A 14,670-nucleotide genomic window follows, 5' to 3' on the forward strand; every position below is an offset into this window, starting at 1 on the left:
TCTAGAGGTAACACTAACTGATGAGCTACTGGTCTAACTCTCTTTACAATCTCGTATGGTCCAATAAATATTGGACTCAATTTTCCTTTTCTTCCAAATCTCCGAATCTTTTTCCAATGTGACGCTTTAAAAAATACCTTATCACCTACTTGATATTCAATATCTTTTCTTTTAAATCAACATAAAATTTCTATCTATCGGCTGCTATCTTGATATTATCTTGGATTACCTTCACTTTGTCTTCTACCTCCTTAATTAGATCTGGACCAATTATATCTTGATCTTTTAATTCATACCAATTTAGTGGCGTTCGACATTTTCTTCCATATAATGCTTCAAAATGAGTCATTTTGATACTTGATTAATAACTGTTGTTATAAGCGAATTCTGCTAAAGGAAAATACTTTTCCCATGATCCTTTGAAATCAATAACACACTCCCTTAGCATGTCTTTAAGTATCTGAATAGTTCGCTCAGACTGACCATCTGTCTGATGATGAAAAGTTGTGCTGAAACTTAATCGAGTTCTCAATGCCTCATGCAAAGACTTCCAAAATCTCGAAGTGAATCTCAAATCTCTGTCTGAAACTATCGAAATGGGTACTCCATGAATTCATACTATTTCTTTGATATATATAACTCAACATACTTGTTCATAGAATAATCTTCTCGAACTAGGATAAAGTGTGTTATCTTTGTCAATCTATCCACTATCACCCAAATCGAATCTTTCCTACTGGGTGTCAAAGGTAAACCTGTTACGAAATCCATGGTAACTCATTCCCATTTCCACTGAGGAATAAAGATAGGTTGCAACAACCCTGAAGGCACTTAGTGTTCTATTTTTACCTGCTGACAGGTTAGACATTTAGAAACAAACTCAGTGATAGTTCTTTTCATACCTGCCCACCAATACCGACTCTTTAAATCTTGATACATTTATTTCCTCTTGGATGCATAGTCAAAGGACTATAATGAGCTTTAGAAAAAAAATATATTTCTTCAGTTTTTTGTCATCTGTTATGCAAATTCGATTGCGATAATACAAACATCCATCAGACTTAATTTCAAAATCTATCATTTATCCTTTCTTTGCTTGCTCCATTCTATCTAGACATTTCTTATCTTTATTCTAAATATCCTTGATTCGATCTACTAGGGAAGGTCTCAATCTCAATTCTGCAACCAATGCATCATTTTTGTCTATTGATAGTCGTGCATCTAACGCTCTCATAGCAACAAAGGTTTTTCGGCTAAGTGCGTCAGTTACCACATTAGTCTTCCCAAGATGATAATCAATAATCATATCATAGTCTTTGAGAAGTTCAATCCATCTCCTTTGCCTTAGATTTAACTCTTTCTGAGTGAGCAAATATTTTAAATTCTTATGATCTATATAAATGTAGCATCACTCACCATATAAATAGTGGCGCCATATCTTCAGTGCAAACACTACAGCTGCTAACTCCAAATAATGTGTTGAATAATTTCGTTCATGTGCCTTTAACTGCCTTGAAGCATAGGCTACCACTTTACATTCTTGCATTAGAACACATCCCAAACCATTATGGGACGCATCACTGTAGATTACATAATCCTTTCCTGACTCTGGTTGCACTAACATCGGGGTCTCTGTCAGAATCTTGTTAAGCATATTAAAACTTTCTTGACACTTTTCAGTCCAGACAAATGGTACATCCTTTTGAAGTAACTTGGTAAGTGGAGATGCAATTATTGAAAAATTCTTCACAAATCTCCGATAATATCCAGCTAATCCCAAGAAACTTCGAACTTTCGAAACATTTTGCGGAGGTTTCCACTCCAATATCACTTGCACCTTCTTGGGAACTACTCTAATTCTTTCTGCTGAAATCACGTGGCCCTGAAAGGCGACCTCTGACAGCCAAAATTTACATTTTGACAATTTAGCATATAACTTTTTATCTCGTAATGTATGTAGGCCGATACGGAGATGTGTGTCATGCTCCTCCTTAGTCTGAGAATACACCAAAATATCATCAATGAACACAACCAAAAATTGATCCAAATACGGTTGAAATACCCGATTCATAAAATCATAAATGATGCTAGAGCATTGGTCAGTCCAAATGGCATCATAACATACTCACAATGAGTATATCAGGTTCTGAAAGTCGTCTTGGGAATATTTTCCTCATTTATATTTAGTTGATGATACCCTAATCGAATATCAATTTTCAAAAATACTAAAACACCTTCATGTTGATCAAACAGGTTATCGATCCTCGGGAGAGGGTATTTGTTCTTTATTATCACTTTATTCAGTTTACGATAATCAATACGTAATCACATCGATCTATCTTTATTTTTAACAAAAAGTACCAGTACACCCCATTGAGATACACTCAGTCGAATAAAACCTCGATCAAGTAGCTCCTGTAATTACGTCTTTAATTCTTTGAGCTCAGTTGGAGCCATCCTGTATAGAGCCATTGAAATAGGTGCAGTGCTCGGGAAAATATCAATTTTAAACTCTACTTCTCGATCAAGAGGTAATCCGAGTAATTAATTAGGAAATATATCTAGAAATTCTCGAACTATCATAATATCCTCCAATCGAATTTCAGATTTTCAGGTATCAATCACATTTGCTAAGAAAGTTGTACAACATTTTTCAATCATTTTCGTTGTTGTCACTGCTGATATTACATTAGACAAAGATCTCGTTTTTTCTCTCCAATTACTATTATCTCATTACCCTCCACATCCTTTATAAATAATCGCTTCATGCGATAATCTACCCAACCATAATGAGAGATAACCAATCCATGCCCAATATAATCTCAAACTCGTCAAATGGTAACTCCAAAAGATTCATCGGGAATACGACCCCTTGAATCTTTATCGAACAATTTCTGTTAATCCTTGAAACTCAAGCACTATGACCCAATTGATTTACAGCTATCATATTGCTATTGATGGGTTCTAACAGAATATTTTATTTTTAACTAATTTCGAACTAACATAGGAATGCGTAGAACCTGGATCAATCAAAACAAATAAAGACTCATCATAAAGATAGAAAATACCATTTTCAGATTTATTTTGGTACCTATAACTGAATACCTCAACCTTTATAGACTAAAATGAGGATGATGCTCCTGATCTTTTAACTTGTCATCTTCGCTATATAATATAACTCATTTTACGCCATTTCTAAATCTTTTGTTTTATTCACTTCCTAAAAAGTGGTTAAGTTTGCAGCCAATAGAAGTTCCCTGAGTCTTGGACGAAGACCTCGAATAAACTTTTAACATATATCTCTCTCGGTGGGAACCATCTCCGAGGCATAGCGAGCAAGTTTATTAAACTCACATTCATACTCGTACACATATTTACCACCCTGAATCATATTAAAGAAATCTTGCTTCATCTGGGTAATAAACTGCTCACCGATATATTTCTTTTGAAAGGCCTCTAAGAAGAATCGCCACGTGGTCTGATCTGGAGGAACACGTGTTGTCATATTCGTCTACCATATATGAGCCTGACCTCGTAAAAGTGAAATTAATCCATCTAATCTTTCATCCTTGGAACAGTGAAGTCTGTCCAATATTATTTTCACATCATTCAGCCATATATCTACCACTATTGGGCCTTCATTTGCTTCGCCTTTAAATTATGTAGCTCCTAAACTTTTTAATTCCTTCGGAACCGATATTCTCGGAACTGGAGGAGGAAGTGAAAGTATATGAATAAGAGGTACTGCAACTAGTTGATATCGAGCCATGATAGCCCCTAGATCTTGTAAAACGTTTACAAATCTGGAGCCGACACTCCCTGATTTGTCTGTGTTCCCTATTGTTGAGGTACATACTCTAACTCGTTACTATTCCCTCTTGTTCGATGGATTATCTTATGCCTTTCGAACCGACATATAAATACAATCACAAATTTACATTAGTAAGGAGCAACATCATAAATAAAATCATCATACCATACCATATCAGTAATTTCGACATCCTAGTGGCATGTACATATTTCTGATATAACATAGGCTTGGTTTAGACCGAGAATCGGCTAAACCTGTAGCTTTGATACCAATAAATATAACACCCTTAACCCGTATATATCTCGATATACGAGTCAAAGATGTCACATCAACTTAAAAACATTTACTGAACTGAAATTGCCTAAAAATTTGTTTCATTTGAAAACACTCCTATTCTAACTTTAAAATTTTATTTTAAAATATATCTCAACTTATAAGTTATTTCTTTGTTATTGGAAAATAAAATCATTTGTTAATCAATAATTTTACTAAATCATGTTTTTTCATAAAATCTTTTAAAAACATAAAAATGTAATAAATTTTTGTCATGCATAGATACCGATAAAACTAAACTAAGTAAAATAAACTAAAATAGTTCTAGTTTATTATTACATATTATTATGACATAATTATACATGCCACTACTAGTCAAAAGAAAATTCAATAATGTCTTACTGATACTAGTATTATAGATGATCTGCATATGATGCTTGGAATGCTCCTCATAAAACGTTTGTATCTCAATTAGACCCTACGCATGAAAATCATCACGCGCTAAGTATAACTTAGTAAGGCAGTAATAATCTAAGGTGAGAAAAATAAGAAAATATCATAAACATAAATAAAATAATTCAAATTAAAATATTAAACTCACAAACCAACTTTTCCAAATCGATTTCTTCACTAAGACCTGAAATTTCTTTTTAAATCATGAACTCATGAAAATTCTGATAAATCATATATGATAAAAAAACATATCATGCTTTCTGTCAACTGGAATTCATTCACAACTTGCATATTCATTTTCATAGTCCAATGCATATATATGAGAACATAAGATACGTGAGTAAGGTGCGCACTATGCACAACACGGTGCAAATCGTAACTAATACTAAGATATGATGCACTTCTGTGCCATCATAACCTGAATAAGCACCAACAGTGATGGACATTGATACACAAATATACCAAAGCTGATATGATAACATTGATACATGAATGTACCAAATCTAATATGATAACATTGATACACGAATGTACCAAAGCTAATATGATAACATTGATACACGAATGTACCAAAGCTTATATGATAACATTGATACACGAATGTACCAAAGCTGATATGATAACATTGATACATAAATGTACCAAAGTTGATAATGTATAAATACTCTACTAATGACATGCCAAATGTACCAACAATTCCCACTATTACACACAATGGGCTGATGTATCATAATAATTCAATCATAAAAATATCATGCTTGGGTAGTTCATGCCCTAAATCATTCATAAAACTGATATAGAATATTATAAAAATATTCTTTATAAACTTTATAAATCATACTGTAAATTGAAATGAGGTTGACTTATCGCAAGTCATCATCGATCGTAATAATTAAATAAATAATTGCACTCACATTTGCCTAACTACAAAACTTTTATACAATAGTCCTAGTCACGAGCTTTATCATTTCCTTTCGGATCGTTCGAATTGCTAGATTTATCGTAGTCTTGGCTATGGGTTTCAGCATCTTACTGGAGAAAAGAAAAGAGTTTCACGAGAATTCTCCAAACATATCTCTAATTATTAGCTTTTAAAACTATTTATTGATATTTTTTATTCCTTTTGGGTCGAATACCAAAATTACCCTTAATAAATCTTAAAATAAATCTTAAAAATTATCAAATGCCATTTGTATTATCTTCCATTAAAATATTCCTTGGTCAAAGATGAATCAACTAGGCTTTGAATTTCGAATTTGGCCATGCAATTTTCAAAAATTGCATTTTAGTTACTAAAATTCCATTGTTTGGTAAAATCTGAAAAATTGCACTGTTATGAGCCAATTTTCTCTGATATGAAATATGAAAATAATATTTCAACCATTTTCTAACATCCTTCAAATTTTCGTAAAATTTTGGTTCGATCCGATTATCTGATTTCAATACTGAACTTTATTGTTTTATAGATTTTAACACAAATCTCGTACCAAAAATCTGATTCTAACTAAAATCTCAATTTTAATCCAAACTGTTCATTTACAGGCTAAAAAATATATAACTTTTAAAAATTATAATTTTATGTCCTAAATTTTTCAAAGTTTATATTTTAGCCACTAAACTTTCAAAACTTACATTTTAGTCACTGGTCAAATTTGGGGTATTACACCTTGCACCTAAGTTATGGTAGACATCATGGTGCGGCTGAGGGTTCTGCATCTCAAAGCTCACACACCCCACTAGTCTACCCTAGATATGGCCCCCGGAAGTCTGTGCATTGGAAGCCAGTATCCGTGACTAACCTACCATTTTTTCTAAAGAGTGCTAAGGCCTTGGCAAACATAGTTAGTAAAAAACGGTCCTACCTAAGGATATCCGAACTGAATCTATAATGTCAACTCTGCTAGATTTTCTAAAGGAACTTGAGTGTCCTAGTCATTTTTCCGAGCATTCAAACAAGGGTAGTTTTATTTCTCCTAACTTTAACTTGCTTTTACGTTTGAAAATAACATTAACGTTCTCATTTGTAGTCTTATCAGAAGAATTACAAAAGTGTTGGGGTACCTCAAGTCTAAAATGCTCAAAAACTGCCTTTACTGCTCAAAACAGACTGAAAGTATCGATACTCATGCTTAAGTTTCAATACTTTATATAAGTACTGATACTTTTAAACATTTTGTTCTGCCCAATTTCGAAACTCTTTTTCAATCCCAAAGACCTTAGTGAGGTCCCCAAACATGCTTAAAGTTTTATGTGAATACAAGGAGCATAAATAAGGCTTTATACTATGCTTATGACATCAAATGAACAATCTACCATGGAAATTGCTAAACATGCTTTAAACTTAACTTTCTAACACGTCTTAACTTTCCATGATCTACACTTGGTATGAAAAAGCTATAAGTGTGTTACCTGACCATCTTCGTTGCTAAACTCCTCTTGAAACAACTAGGATTCACCCTACCTTCAAGAAAAACCCATTTTGAAAACTAATTCTAAAACTTACAAAATGGATCTTAAAACAAAGCTTGAAGGATGGAGAGAAATGTTCTTACATTGGCTACAACAAACTAAGCTTGAATCTTTAAAACTTTGCACTTAAGAAATGAAGAAAAAAAGAGAAAATGAATAAGAAGAAGAAGAGATGAGTGTTTGGTGAGAAAATGGTGGGGTGGTTCACGTAAACATGAAATATGATAACCGTCGTTTTGTTATCAAAATAATTCCAGCTTCTTAATTAATTAGAAAGTAAAAGATAGTATAGAGAAGTAGAGTCGATTAACAGGGACTATGGTTTTTGTGATTTAATAAAATTGTTTCTTGATTTTAGGAAAAGATAGAATTCCATGTAAAGTTGAAAAGATTTAATAAAATAAAATAAATAAAAATAAAAGGGAAAATAATAAATATTAATAGTAATAATTATAAAAAGGGGTTTTAAATTATTTAAAGAAGCATAAATAAATAAAAATTAAATAAACAAATAAATAAAATAACTAAATTGGGATAAAGACAACTTATTGTGAAAGCAGCCTCAAACTTCAGCTTTGTCTCAAATTCCTTGGATCATCGAAACAGATTTTTACTTCAAGATTCACGTCGGCTTACAAGGACAATTCTTTGCTACCAACTCGGATTATGTCGTTTCAACAATAACTGATTTCGATCTCAGTTTCCTCTTAGCAAACAATTTTGCTAAGTGTGTTCTCGGGAAGTCGAATATGCTCCAATAAGCAAATCCTTCTTCAAACGTTAACCATAACAACATCCAGACTAATGTCAAAATTGTTTTAATTTGAAAAGTAAGGTAAAAAACAAAGAGAAAAAATCCGAAGCGATTTAAGTACCTTACAATTCTCACGTTTGGAATTGAGCCTTCGATTTAGTCTTCGGCTTGAAAGAAAATTAGCTAAGCATGGCCAAATTCATACTTAGCATAATTGAAAACGAAATTTTAAAAGAAAATAGGAGAAGTATGCACAGAATAGAGAGAAAGCTAGAGAGAAAAAGATGATTTAATTCTCAGATGAGAGAGATGTGTTTCTAGGCTCACCCTTAGAGGGTATTTATAGCCTTCAAATTCCTAAAAATAAGCTAAAGATAATTCCTAAAATAATATCTTTTATCCTAATAAAAACACTTAAAATTATTTAAACTAAAATACCTAAAACAAAGATAAACAAAAAAAATACTATTTAAAATAATATCCTAAACCTAAATAAAATACTAAAACCTATTTAAACTAAAATACAAAGATAAAATATAATATTTAAAATATTATCCTAAACTTGAGTTTGATTCAAATTCGTATTCTAGAAATGTGCGGCCAATTTATTCGTTCTTCTAGAAATGCTGAATAGATCTTCTAGAAGGTGCTGACGTCATCGTCTCGTCGGATGTTTCATGCCCGAGTTCATGCCCACTAATCCAGCTTCGATTCCGAAAATAAAAAAATTGTAGAATTCTTTCCTTTTAGTGCAATTTGCAGAATTTGACGTTATGCATAGAATGAATCAAAATAAACAAATAAGTCACAAAAACCAATGATTAAGGAGTAATTTAAAAACAAAATATTGACTAAATTAAGCACTTATCAATATAAAAAGGGGAGGGTTTTTAACTTTAAAACAATGAGGGAAAAATTGCACTATTAGCCCCTCTACTTTCTCTTACATAAAACACTAATAACCTATCACCCAAACTTTTAGGGCTAACACAAGCCCACTAACACTAAACTTGATCCAACTGATTTATAAAGTCTTTTGGGCTCAACTTTGGGTCTCGGGTTGACCCGAAATACTAACCCGAGATTCGGAATGTTACAATCATTAAATTCAATTCTAATCTATATTTTATGATTGCAAAAGTTTATTAATATCAAATCTGAAAATGTTATGAAAATGTAAAGTAAGGGTAGTTATTAAGATAATTAAATAAATATAATTTGAAAAGATGATATTAAATTCATTGCTAATAAAAAAGAAAATGGAATAAACTACAAATATGCTATAAAAAATATATAAACCATTTCCAATTTTAATATAAAAATAAAATATAAAATAAATAAACATAGTAACATAATTATAAGAGAAAAACATAGCATCAATTCAAACTTAATATTAACGCATATAATAAAAAATATAAAAAGTCAAAAAAATCAAACGTAAAATATAAAATGCAGAGAGGAACCCGTATTGACCTAATTAGCATTATAGAGAGAGAGAGAGAGAAAATGTTAATTTTATTAAAAATATATTTAAATTACAATAAAGATTTATGAGTATATATATAAACTAAACTTATAATTAAAACATTTTCTATAATTATTGACATAAGAAATTAATCACTTGAGACCATCTAAATAACTCAAATGAAGTATAGATACGATCGAATATAATTGTATTGACAAATGAACTACAGTATAGGATCGAAATATTGAAAGACTACAGACAATCACAAGTTAGAGTCGAGTATCCTAAAAAAATCTTTGGAATCAAATTGTGTTTCTAATTCCAATCCGAGAGTCTAAAATAGGAAAGATCAACAAGATAATAAATCAACGGTGTCTTAGTAAGTCGAGGATACGTCAAATCAAATCTTAAAAAAATTAAACGAAGAGAATAATCAAACAACTAATAAAGAAAACCAATAACGTATAAAAATGTCATATTGTTAGTAATAAAAAATAAAAATAATAAATACGAACAGGTAAGGTCAACATTAATATTAACGTCGAGAACCAAATACACATATATGTAGTACAATGTAAATTGAAACGTAAGACATACAATTCAGAATCCAGCTAAGGAAAAAAGCATAGCTTTCTTTTTCAGAATCAATTCTCCATCAGTTTATTTACACTTTTTTCAACTATCCATTTGCTTTAGGAAAGAAAATATAATAAAAAGAAAAGTCGCAAAGAAAAACGGAAAAGAAGCAACAAAATTCTATATAAAAGGTAGAAAAATATCCACCAATAATTACATAAACCCCAATTAAAATAAATAAATAAAAAACCACAGAAAGAATTAAAAAAAAAAAGCTCAAAACTCGGATGAGTTCATTCATGACCCGTCTTTCCATCACCGAGTCGCAACCGAGTTCGAGTCATTGACCCCGAGTCAAGCAACGCTTCCCAGTCCACTTCCTCTTGCTCCTCCTCACTCCCCCGTTTCAACATCTCCAATATCCTCCTTACTTTCTCCCTTGTCGGCCCACTCGTCGTCCTCTCCACCTTTGCCAACTCCTCCACCGCACTGGCCACCTTCGCCAACCCCTTAAACCTCAACCCCGCCTGACTCAGTCCATACAAAACCGCCACACAACCTTGCCGAGTTGAGTCAAACAACTCATTTCTCCTCAACAAACTCGTCAAACACTCCACCGCACCCGAATCCAACATTGCCGCCCGACCGTCCGAACCCGAAGTCAAGTTACACAATATAAGGAACACCTGATCCGTCATATGACCCGATTTAACCATACTCAACAAAACAAGAACCGACCCGTTCTTAACCAATTTACTCCGATTGCTCTGAACGAGTGAGAGATGGTAAAGCGCCAAGGCCGAGTCATGCCGAGTCCGCTCAGTCCCTGTTTTCAGCATGTGCATCAATGGTTGCAGAGCTCCCAAAACTCCGATGGCGGTTTTGTTATTATCATCAAGGGCTAAGCTAAAGAGTGCACCGCAAGCATGCTCCTGCGCCTCACGGGATCCCGATTTCAACACATTGATCAAAACGGGAACCAATCCTGACGTACGATCTTAACCTTGTTGATCTTTTCCAACGACAAGTTCACCAACACTGCAACTGAGTTCACTTGAATGTTCACGTACCTGGAAACGATCAAAGACCTGAAAGCTGATAGTACACGTGGCGTGCAAAAAACAGCCCTGGAACTCTCTTGTGTTCTTGTTATCTTCCTTAATTCAATCAATGCTCCTTCGACGTCGAAAGCTTGTGAGCTTTTTAGTTTCGTGAGAAACGATTCTTCTTCTTCGTTGATGTTAGGGGTCGTTAAGGTTTCGATTTCAGAGGAGGATGAAGCGGATGAATAACAACTCGGACGATCCGTGAGTTGCAATGGCGGTGTTACGACATTGATCGGAGTCGTAACGGCGGCAGCGGCAACCGATTCATCGGAGCTGGAACGATTTAGCTCAGTGACTGCATGATCCAACTTCACTGAAGGAACATCTTTGACACCTTGGATCAGATTTCTCCCTGAAACATATATCCTTTCTTCTTCTTCTCCGGTGTGGGTTTTTGGGTTTCTGGACGATAATGTACGAACAAGTTCCTGAGCCCTGGAAAACTCAAGGGGTTTTGGAGGGTTTAAAGAACGATTCTGACACCAATTATCAATGGTGGATTTGAGAGCAAGGTTAGGGATAACAGTGGAGAAATCAGGGACGGAACCGTCGTTGAGGGTTGGTGCAAAGTCCATGTTTTTACAGGCTTCAACACAAACTCTTTCGAAAGTGTGACCCGAGGAAACTATAACAGGGTCAGCCATTAAAGACCCTGAAATGGGGCAAGAAAATTCTTCAGGGATCAACTTTGGCTGAACTCGATGATGAGATTGTTGACATGTCCCGGAAACGCTTGCAGACGTTGATCTTCGGAACAAAATCTTCCATTTTGGCTTCGTTGATGCAACTCTCTCCGCCTCTTTCCCTGGAACAGAATGGAAAAAATGTCTATGATGAGTTGGTGATTTATGAATCGCCATCTTCATCAAAGCTTCCTGGAACTCCATTGTTGAAATTCTTGGGAGATCAAACACTGAAGCTTTGAATCAACATGTGCGAATGAAACTGGAAGAGACAAAATAAGGGTGGAGTGAGTTCGTGCAAATGTTGATATAAGGAAGACGGAATCATAAAAGAGAAAGTTGAGGAAAATGTTGGCGGAGACCAAGTCCTAGAAGAGATTGGATGATGAAACCATGATTTGGGGATTTGAGATTACAGTTTTACTGTTAGGATTCTTTTGTATTATTTTTATTTTTCAAATCTCTGATTTCAGAAAGAATTTCCCAAACTCTGGTAGCTACTTCCTCCCAACTAAGCTCTCCACTTGCTTTGAAAACTTTTTTTTATCATTTTTTTATAATATTTGGTTAGATAATTTAATTATTTTAAAATATAGTAATGAAGGATAAATAATTTAGTCAGTGCATTAGCAAGTGTTAACGTCAATTTGGGGATTTTTTTGTTTTTAATTAAAACTGCTTTTAGTAAATCAATAATCTATTCATAATCATAATCTTTTGAGGCAATTATTAGTGCTGTTGAATCTCACAACACTGTTGACAGCTTTATCTGCTGTAAAAAACACACTTGTTAGTGTAATTGCACTTCTTTTTCTGGCTTAAACATGGTTTAGATTTATAAATACTTATAAAATTTAAGGGTTAGATTTATTATGCTGCACATTTTATTAACTGTAATATTATTTTTTGTTGAAAATGTCCTATAATCATATAACTATTTACATATTTCTATCCGTCATTTTTATTTGTTCAAGCTTAACTTAAAATTTGAATTTAAAACTTATTTTACTATTTAAATTTTTTTGATAAATTTTATGTATATATTTGATGGTTTAAATTATACTGCCTCTCTTTTTTTTTGTTAACTATCTATTTTGTTTCTCAATTATTATACCTAAAATATCACTTTCAATCAATTTAAAGTATCACAACCGTTTAGAGTGACTTTACAAAGAATATCACATAACATTATTAGAAAACACTATGTTACAAAATAATGACAACCTAATTTAAAAAATCTTAAGAAATTAGGTTATTCTCAAATATTTTTTAGGAATATATATTTTTTACTTTTTCTAAATTTAATTTATATATATATTGAATTATTTACTATTTATACATATTTTTGTTAGTTTCTATTTTACAGTTTATATACTTTTTATATTTTATGGTAGTCTTTCTGATAATATTATATGGCATTTTTTATGTGTTGTGTCAAACTGCTTCTACAGTAGATTAATTCCAAAAGTCAAAGAAAAAGTTTTTAACTTTTTTTTTTGGTACTCACAATGTTAATGGTCATGCTTGTACCGATATTAACTAAATTATTAATGAATTCTCTGTTTTCTTAGGCCACGAAATTAATAATGAAATCTTAATTGCTAAGTTTTTTTTTTGCATCATTTGATTATTGCTTGTTCTTTTTTGTTTCTACTTTAGACTTTTGAAGTGTTCTAGGCTGGATGATGTCTCTTTCTTTATCAAAGTGTTCTTCCAATCAGAGCCACGAGCCATATGCTAACTCCCATTTTTCATTAAAAGAAAAGAAGAAGAAAAAAAGTTATTCAATCGATTTTAAAATTTATATAATTTTTTTATTAATACATTATGTATTCGGTTGATAATCTGAGAGAAATTTTATTTTTTATCATTCATGCAATGGCATATTTAGAACTAGTTTAGTGTTTACTCTAAAGTTTAAGTTTTTTAGTTTAATTATTTATTTTATTGATTATATTCGTCATGAAATTTTATTTATACACAAGTAATATATTTTTTATGTTATTAATATATTTATGTACACCTAAAAAATAGGAATGATAGACGGGTATAATTTTGTGGATTTTACATCGCATCTACTCCAATTGTGATATGGATGGATATAAATTTAATGGATAGTGAACGGATGTGGATGTAAAAATTAATACCCGCCATGGGTAGTGGGTAGGTGATGAATTTAATACCTTACTCGCTCTGCATCTGCTACCCTACATCTGCTCGTCCACTAATTACCCATCGTATAAATTTTGCATTATTATGAATTTAGGTTTAATTTCAGAGGATATTCTATCTTAAGATTTTATAGAACATTACTTGTAATTTAACCAAATGATATGGTATAAACTCAATTAATCCTTAATTTCTTTATATATATATATATATATATATATATATATATATATATATATATATATATATATATTGTTGCTTATGTAATCTGTGAGGTTATTTCTAGGCAAGTATGGGCTAGTACAGGAGGGTAAAGAAATTTAAGAATGGGGATCCAAAATGATTTAGAAATTTAATAATGAGATCCAAAATTTCAATTTTCTTTTTTTTAAATAATGGGTATGCAAAAATTGTAATTTTTTTCTTTTTTTCTTAACACATTAAACTAAATTTAACCACTTTTCCAAAATAATGGGATGCACTTGACCCTTATAGGGGTTTAGTGCATCTGCCACTAGGTAAGAGATGGGTGGTAGATATCCAGTTGGGTAGTGAGTAAGGGGTAAATTTAAGAATATATCTATGTGAATGGGTGCGAAATTAAAAATTTTACTCGTCTTGAGATAGATAATAAATACAAAAATATTACGTGGATATGAAGAGATGATAATGAATATCTATATCCGTCCGACTCGTTTATCATCCTACTCAAAAAGATCTATGGATCTATCATTATATCTGTATATTTATTTACTTATTTATTCTTTTCACATTGCATGAATGGTTTCGTACACTAACTTTATTGCCATCGCTTTTTCTCCTTGGTTATACCCTCCTTTCTCTTCCTTTTAGTGATTTTACTTTCAATGTCGAGGACAATGAAATCGGGTTGGCATTCACTTTAGGACGCT

General features: G+C 32.3%; 1 protein-coding gene across 1 annotated transcript; it reads right to left on the reverse strand.

Moving 5' to 3' along the window:
- Positions 1-10,060: 10,060 nt before the first annotated feature.
- Positions 10,061-12,057, reverse strand: LOC120144400 (U-box domain-containing protein 40-like). Its single transcript, XM_039158464.1, is given in 2 exon segments — positions 10,061-10,789; positions 10,792-12,057. Coding segments are annotated over 2 exon segments (1,698 nt in total). The 5' UTR covers positions 11,795-12,057; the 3' UTR covers positions 10,061-10,094.
- Positions 12,058-14,670: the final 2,613 nt, after the last annotated feature.

This window comes from Hibiscus syriacus, unplaced genomic scaffold (genome assembly GCF_006381635.1).
Source record: "Hibiscus syriacus cultivar Baekdansim isolate YM2019G1 unplaced genomic scaffold, ASM638163v2 tig00110889_pilon, whole genome shotgun sequence".
In the NCBI taxonomy this organism is placed as follows: domain Eukaryota; kingdom Viridiplantae; phylum Streptophyta; class Magnoliopsida; order Malvales; family Malvaceae; genus Hibiscus; species Hibiscus syriacus.